The 8,743-nt window shown below is 45.2% G+C and overlaps 1 protein-coding gene across 4 annotated transcripts in view; it reads left to right on the top strand.

Moving 5' to 3' along the window:
* The window catches only part of LOC134465846 (band 4.1-like protein 3), a 43,847-nt gene that overhangs the window by 22,249 nt on the left and 12,855 nt on the right, over positions 1-8,743 (top strand). For 3 of the 4 annotated variants that reach the window (XM_063219741.1, XM_063219743.1, XM_063219740.1), the window contains exon 12: positions 121-305. In XM_063219741.1, the coding sequence (XP_063075811.1) occupies positions 121-305 (185 nt within the window). Of the gene's footprint in view, positions 1-120; positions 306-4,041; positions 4,339-8,743 lie in introns of those variants that run through there. The other variant, XM_063219744.1, reaches the window with a different exon arrangement.

The raw sequence follows: 8,743 nt of genomic DNA, 5'->3' as shown, positions 1-8,743 counted from the left end.
ATGGGCAGCATGAATTTGGGAAATGAAGTAAAACATTTTTACAAAGTGCAACTTTATGTGTTGCAGTGCTGCTGAGCTGTTATGGCTTTGACCTTTTGACCTTTTGACCTTGCTCTACAGCGCCTGTGTCGGCCAATAACGACAGTCCGATGAAGGAGCCCACAACAGTCGCCGCCCCTGCTGCTGCTGTCGCCGCGGAGACGAACGTAAACGGCGTGGTCACCACGGGCAAACTCATCGGCTTGGAAACGCCAGAGAAGACGGAGAGCGCGATGGAGGCGGAGCCAGCTGCCCCAGTCACCAAGGTAACAGGCGTGACCTACGCGACCTTCAAAGGGAGACTGGACAACAGTTCAGGTTAAAGGTCAAGGTCAAGGGTTGCCAGATGTGTATGATCTTTTCCTTCCAGTCCATAGATCTACAGGAAAACCGGCCCAATGCCCGCTATTGACCGTTTTTACCAGCAGACGATCTTAAAAATATTCCCAATGCTTAAGTATGCATTATAATCATCTATTGTATCTCTGAACATCACTTCTATTATTGTCATTATTTTCTATATCTCAGTGGGGCACTGACTAACTACGGTTGTGAAAGGGGAGGCACTGGAAAATGAGGTTGCGCGACCCATGTAAGGGGGTTCTTGGTGGGAATCTACCGGCGTATTAGGGGCCTTGTCATGGTACAGTTTGGGAACCCCTGGCCATATTAAAGGGCCGTACACACACGTCGCTGCTAGTTACTCGCTCAGCGGATGAAGTCAATAGAATGTCTACGTGTTCCACCGAGTCTCGCTGGCGAGTAGGCGAGGAGAGTACAAGCGATGCGATGTGGGCGGGTTCCGAGATAAACTTATTTTATCTTCGAGCGACGCGAGTTAAGCGAGTAACCAATTGGAATGCAGAATACAGATTATTGACAGGTGACGTTGCCCCTGTGGTGTTCTGACCACCCAACTTCTGCACGCCATCACACTTTGGTTAAAAGTATTGAGGAAAATACATACAGTGTACACCATCAAAGGCTCATATGCATGGTTGTGCACAGCACACGATCAACGTTAAACAGCGTAGGCATACATTTGTTGTTTCGTACGGACGTTATTGGCGCGGACAGCGGGAACCATGACAACCAGTAAACAAAATCACCCAGAGCGAGTGGCAAGTAGGCGAGTGAGCAAGTAGCGAGTAAATAGCAGCGACGTGTGTGTACGGCCCTTTAGTCCGGCGGATTAGACACACAAAAAGGCCTAATCGTGCACTTTTGAGTAAAAGCATGAAAATTGGTACACATATCCTCCTCGATATGCTGATTAATATAAGCGTTGGAGGCGTCGCGGAAAATGAAGAATTTTCAAGATGGCCGCCAAATCCAATATGGCCAGCCCAAATGAATGAAACTACCTGACACGTTGTTGTAGAAGCATGAAAATTGGTACACATGTCCTATACTGCCGTGCAATACTAGAACGCAGTAACTCAAAATGGTCGAATTTTTTTTTATATCGGAAATCGGTTCTAAACTACCTCATTTGTCTTGTGTCCAAAAATGGTGGTCCAACACCTTCCCGTTTTGGAGAAAACTCATTTTTAAAGTGCAAAAATGACCCAAAAAAGGTTAAACAAAAACGCAGTAAGTCGGCGAGTTACTGCTGCACGTTCCAATGGGACTGGTTTGGGAGTAGACAGTAATACAAGCTAAGAACGCAGTAACTCCTGCAGTAACTCCATTTTGTGGCAGTAATACCAGCCAAGAACGCAGTAACTCTGTTTTTTGTGGCAAAAAGACACATAAATGTTGTTTTTTTGGGGGGTTTTTTGTGTGCATTAAATTTCTATCCTAAACAAGCATTACCAGGAAGTGTCACCACCAATTTACCGACAACACAGTTGTCGCGCCATATGGAAAACTTTGAAGCCTTTTTTCTCAGTTTGCCGTTTTCAGAGTTACTGCGTTCTAAGATTGTAGGGCAGTATATGTGTCTGATCATTTTCAAGCCATGAATCTACATCTTACCGTTTTTACTGGCAGGCAGCCACCCTACGCAGCCCAGTTGGGCGTGGAGACAGCCCGATCTGGCAACACTAATAAGGGGCTGTGCACATCTACATCGGGCTACAACTTTAGTGCTACACTGCAAATTTCCAAGTGAAAACCCCAAATACAGTATAAGACAGAAACACCCCAAAACAAAGCTTGATACCAGATGACAGAAGCAGAGGGGTCAAAAGTAGAAAGTACGTGTAAAAGTAAAAAAAAACAAAATACAGGTAACGTATCTGAGTACGGTAACTATAGACCTGTGCAGTTAGGTTACGATCAGCAGCTGTCTCTGCACTGGTTGGATCATGTTCATGGTGGGTCCTTGTTGATTTTATGTTGGCATAAGTGATAGATTAGATCAGTGGTTCTCAAACTTTTCCCATCATTCCCCCCTTCGGAGGGTCTGGATGCTTCCAAGACCCCCCCCAAGCAACAGCAGTACTCGCCGCAGACTGATTTTACGATCGCTGCGTTGCGAAAAATCAAAGGAAATGTGACTGGTGACATAAAACAGAGGGACGTGTGTTCATTTCCTATGCTATTCAAATTCATGACAATTTATAATAAGGAAATAAGGAAAGGAAATAATTTCCTTGGGGGAAAAAACCCCAAAATCTGATGTCACACGCCCCCCCTGCAATGCCTCCGTGGCACCCCAGGGGGGCTTGCGCCCCACTTTGAGAAACACTGGATTAGATTGATAGTGATTACTATTTCCTTTAGACTAACTTCAGCTTCTCTTCTCTTCTCCTCCTGGTGTTGTCTTTCATTTGATTTCATTTCGTTTCACCATTTTCGCTGCTGTTGACAACATTCCACACTAATGCGGTGTCCATTTGCCATCTATTGCTTTCTATCCACCATCTCATCTCACCTCACCTCACCTCACCTCACCTCACCTCACCTCACCTCACCTCACCTCACCTCACCTCACCTCAACTCAACTCAACTCAACTCAACTCAACTCAACTCAACTCAACTCAACTCACCTCACCTCACCTCACCTCACCTCACCTCACCTCACCTCACCTCACCTCACCTCACCTCACCTCACCTCAACTCAACTCAACTCAACTCAACTCTCCTCATCTCTGACCTCTGTCTTTGTCATATTGTATTAAAACCTCGTGCTGTTCCTCCCTCATGTTGTCGTCACAATTGTATCGTTGTTAAAATCATCACTATCATCATCATCACCATCACCATCATCGTTATTGTTGCCATCATGATGGCTGTTAAAATCATCAATGTCATCATCATCATCATCATTGTTCTTGATATCATCGCCATGGTCATCATCATCATTGCGATCATCATTGTTACATTCGTCACCGTCATCATTTTTGTTGAAATCATCCTCATCTTCATCTTCATTGCGGCCATTACCATTGTTATCAACATCATCATCATCATCATCCTCATCATCATCATCACCATCATCATCCTTACCATCATCATTGTCATCTTCACTGTTGCTGTCATCATCATCGATATCAATGCCATCATCATCATCATCATCATCAATATCAATATCAATGTCACCATCATCATCATCACCATCATCATCACCTTCCTCTCTACTGTACTCTACACTCCTCCTCTCCTCTCTCTACTCTTCCCTCTCTTCTCTTCGTTCCTCTTCTCTCATTTCCTTTCCTCTCCTCTCCTACCCTCTTAACCCTCCTCTTCTCTCCTCTCCTCTCCTCCCCACCCCTTTCTCCTCTCCTCTCCTCTCCTCTCCTCTTCTCTCCACCCCTTTCTCCTCTCCTCTCCTCTCCTTTCTCTTCTCCTCTCCTCTCCTCTCCTGTCCTCCTCTCTCCTCTCCTCTCCTCTCCTCTCCTCTCCTCTCCTCCCCACCCCTTTCTCCTCTCCTCTCCTCTCCTCTCCTCTCCTCTCCTCTCCTGTCCTCCTCTCTCCTCTCCTCTCCTCTCCTCTCCACCCCTTTCTCCTCTCCTCTCCTCTCCTCTCCTCTCCTCTCTCCTCTTCTGTTCTCCTCAGCCTCAGCTCTCCATGCCCTCCTCTCTGGCCTCCTCCTCCACCTCCTGCTCCTCCTCCTCCACCTCCTCTCCTGACCCTCTCCTGTTGCGTTCGGAGCTCTCCCTCCCCTCCTCCCCTGTGGTCTCCCCGCGCGCCTCCCCTTCGCGCTTCATCCTCATGCCTCAGGGCACCTCCTCCTCCTCCTCCTCCACACGCGTCTCCTCCTCAACAGGCTGTAGGCTCCGTCGCCGGCACCTCCCCCACCGGCTACTGCAAGACAACACTGACCTCTCCCCGCGGTAAGGCTGTTGAAAGCATTTGTAGTCTTTGCTCCCATTGAAATCTGTTATAGGACGTGGCTTTTGAACTACAAAACTGGCCTCGTCAGGTAACCTAGTGTTTAGTCCTTTCTCCCATTTAAAACCATTTTAAGACATGGATGTTGAACAACAAAAATGGCCTCTTCAGTTTCGGCCAAATGTCTTTTCTCCTATAGAGTTCTTCAGCGGAAGCGGAAGCATGTAGTAGATTGTAGTCTCTCATGTTAGCATTTAAGGACGTCCTGGTTCCTATCGGCTTCCGGCCTCCATTGAGAATGAATAGGGGTAAATTTCAAATAAGCTCCGAGTGCAAGCACGCGCTTAGCGAACCCCCGCAAACTGTCGAGGGTGTTAAAAATAGGCTGTAGGTATGACATGGTTGATCATTTTGTGTCAAACTTCGACGTAAATACGATGTTGCGTCCATATGCTAAACCCGGAAGCTTTTGGCGACTACAGAAACGGCGCCAGTATCTAACGGCATGTACGTGCGGAAGGTTGTACCCATGGCAACCAAAGGAAAGTATGTAGTTCGGAAGTTTTAATGATCAGAAAGGGGTTAGCAATATTGAATTATAATCGTCATGATTTAACATGTGAATACACCAACATGATGATACGATCCGTTCCACTAATGCGAAAGGGATGCGGGGACAGGCTAATGTTCGTTGTTGCCGTGCAACTTATATTTTTGCCAAACCTGAATCTCTATGGCGTTTTGCAATGTAAAAAATCGCCAGGGAACCGGTAGTCCAAACGCCGCATACAAGTTGACGTCAACGCTGAAGAGCTCTATTTAAACCCATTTTAAGACTTGACTATTGAACTCCACAACAGCGCTGGCATCTCCCTGCATTAAGACTGTACGATACAATAGCAGAGGAGTCTAATAAAGCTCTGCATGTTTTACCTTAAGTAATGCTATGCATGTGACCAGTAAACTTCGCTGTGTCCTGCTTTTCTTTTGTTCATCCATCCTCATGGAGCAGCCGTCTCGCCACCTCTACCCTTCCCCGGCAGCGCGCGGCGTCGGCCAGCCCTGGGAGATCGGTCACCGTGACGGCTAGCGTGCTGCGTCGCCAGGCGCGGGCGGAACGCAAGGCGGCCCTGCTGGCGGAACAGGCGCTACTCCTCGCCGCGCGCAAGCAGAGGCTCGGGCCGAACGCCGCCCGCAACGGCAACAGGCAAATTATTATTACTATTATTATTATTATCATTATTATAATTATTATTATTATTATATATCATCAAGCAGAGGCTCGGGCCGAACGCCGCCCGCAACGGCAACAGGCAAATTATTATTAATCTAGTCATTATTATTTTTATTTTTTATTGTTTTTTTACAGGAAATGTATTATTATCTTCAAGTTATTATTATCATTTTACAACAGGCAACTTAAATCATTACTATTATTACTTTTTTTTTACAACAGCTATATTCCACTTTATGATCTACGATATACGATTTACACTTAATAATAATATTGATACTTATCACTTATGATGTCAACATAATGTAAATAAAATATGATATGATATGATATCGATATATTACAATACGGTATACTATTACAGCATAATGCAAGGCTTATCATAATAATATTAATAATGTTTATTTTAATGAAATATTAACTATATGTAGGCTACGTATGCATATCATATTATCGTGATATAATACACCGTATGCATATCTTTGATATATTGTATGTATATCTCGATATATTGTGTAATTATTAGGCTGCTGTGTTGTTATATCGGCCATCAAGTTTGGACGTGGTGGTGGCGTGTTCTCCATCTCTCTGCACCTGCCCGACGTCTCGTCTTTCTTATATCATCGTATGTTGTATATCTGGATATATCACATGTACATCTGGATATATCCTCATATCTAATCAAGCAGGGCTGGAGGTGGCGGCATATTCTTTTCCATCTCGCTGCACCTGCCCGACGTCTCGTCGCTCCTCGATGACGACGGCTACTTGGCGTTCCCCGACCTCGCCGATCTCGGCGCGGGCTTCCTGCCCGACAGCATCACTGACTTCCTGCCGGTCAGGTAGGGGGGGCTGTCACAACAACCGGTGTGCCATTAATTAAAAAAAACTTGATTACATTTTTTTTGACAATAATAATTTCAACAAGAAACCTTGTGAGAGATGTTATAAAGGAGTGAGGTGGTGGTCCCCCATTGTCCCCTGTTTTCTCCCCACAAAAAAACCCAAATATCTTCTGATAACGGGCCACTTCCTCTGTTAACGAGCCACTTCCTGTGATAACGAGGCCACTTCCTGTCCGCCAGGTCGCCGTCGCTCCTGCCGTGCTTCCTGTTCATCTTCTTCTTCCTGTTGTCCACGTCCACCTTCTCCGTGCCGCTCGCCCTCACGCTCTCGTTGCCGTTGGCGCTATGCCTCTGCTACCTGGAGCCCAAGGCCAAGAAACAGCTGCTGAACGACGACCAGGAGGAGTAATAATATTATATCACAACACGACTTACTAATAACACTGATAACACTACGACAACACTACTTACTACATTACTAGGACGAGTACACACATATGGATTACACTACACTACAGTATTCTCAACAGGATGAGTAATAATGCTATCATATTAACACTACTGATACACATTATATCTACATTACATTACACTACATTTAGCTATTGAACGACGACCACAACAAGTACAATGACGACACGACTACTGGAGCCCAAGGCCAAGAAACAGCTGCTGAACGACGACCAGGAGGAGTAATAATATTATATCACAACACGACTTACTAATAACACTGATAACACTACATTACATTTACACTATTAGGACGAGTACACACATGTTGATTACACTACCCTACGTTACGCTATACTTAAACAGCTGCTGAACGACGACCAGGAGGAGTACGATGACAACACTACTTACTACATTACTAGGACGAGTACACACATAGTGATTACACTACACTACATTACGCTCAACAGGATGAGCTATATCATATTAACACTACTGATACACATTATATCTACATTACATTACACTACATTTAGCTATTGAACGACCACCTCAACAAGTACAATGACGACACGACTTACTAATAACACAGATAAAACTACATTACATTTACACTATTAGGACGAGTACACACATATTGATTACACTACACTACATTACGCTATACTTAGCCGGGCGCTATGCCTCTGCTACTTGGAGCCCAAAGCCAAGAAACAGCTGCTGAACGACGACCAGGAGGAGTAATAATACAGCATATTATTATGATATTATATCACAAGAATACACTACTGATAACACTGCATTATATCAAACACGACGAGTAATAATATATCCTTCTGATAACACCACATTTGGCTGCTGAACGACGACCACAACGGATATGCTCATAATGATATATTGTATCATGTTAAGAAATGGGCTACAAACCCGTGTTCTCCAAGGCAGATGAGTGAGACAAATCACTGTGGGGAAACGCCTCTTAAGTAGAGGTAAAATCGCACACATACAGATGTGTAGTCTATCCTATTGAAACCTTCGTAACTACTACTTCGTAACTGAAAAATGGCCTCTTCAGTCAGATGTTGAGCAAGTCAACCTGAAAGAAAAGTCATACAAACTCACACAGACACAAATACACACACACACACACACACACACACACACACACACACACACACACACACACACACACACACACACAGCCTACTTTAACCCGCCCTGCTCTCTCAAGCATCTGATGTTGAGCAAGTCAACCCGAACTCATACACACACACACACACACACACACACACACACACACACACACACACACACACACACACACACACACACACACACACACACACACACACACACCATTGTGCTCACACTATGTCCTGGTTCTAGTTGGACTCAGCAGCAGCGGCAGCGACAGAGGCAGCGGCGCCACTCGCAGGCCAGAGGGGGACTCTGCATCGACAGCTCCGACGATGACGACGAGGTGCGTGTGTGTGTGCGCCCCGCCACCACATCTTCATCTTCATCAACACCCTCTTCTTCTTCATCATCACCATCGCCATGTTCTTCTTATTATTATTATCCGCCATTACCATCATCATCATCATCATCTTCATCATCATCATCATCCTCGTCATCACATCTTCATCATCACCTCCACCATCTTCTTGTTATTCGTCATTACCCTCACCATCATCATGGTCACATAATCTTCATCATCTTCATCATCTTCGTCATCATCACGTTTGTCATCACATCTTCCTCACCATGACCATCTTCGTATTCGTCAAAACCCTCACCATCTTCATCATTGTCTTCATCACCATCACCCTCGTCGTAACATCTTCATCATCATCATCACCCTCGTTGTAAGATCTTCATCATCGTCCTGCTCTTCATC

The sequence above is a fragment of the Engraulis encrasicolus genome, chromosome 16, assembly GCF_034702125.1.
Source record: "Engraulis encrasicolus isolate BLACKSEA-1 chromosome 16, IST_EnEncr_1.0, whole genome shotgun sequence".
Classification (NCBI taxonomy): domain Eukaryota; kingdom Metazoa; phylum Chordata; class Actinopteri; order Clupeiformes; family Engraulidae; genus Engraulis; species Engraulis encrasicolus.
Note: the sequence above shows the minus strand (reverse complement) of the source record. Positions and strands in the feature narration are given on the sequence as shown.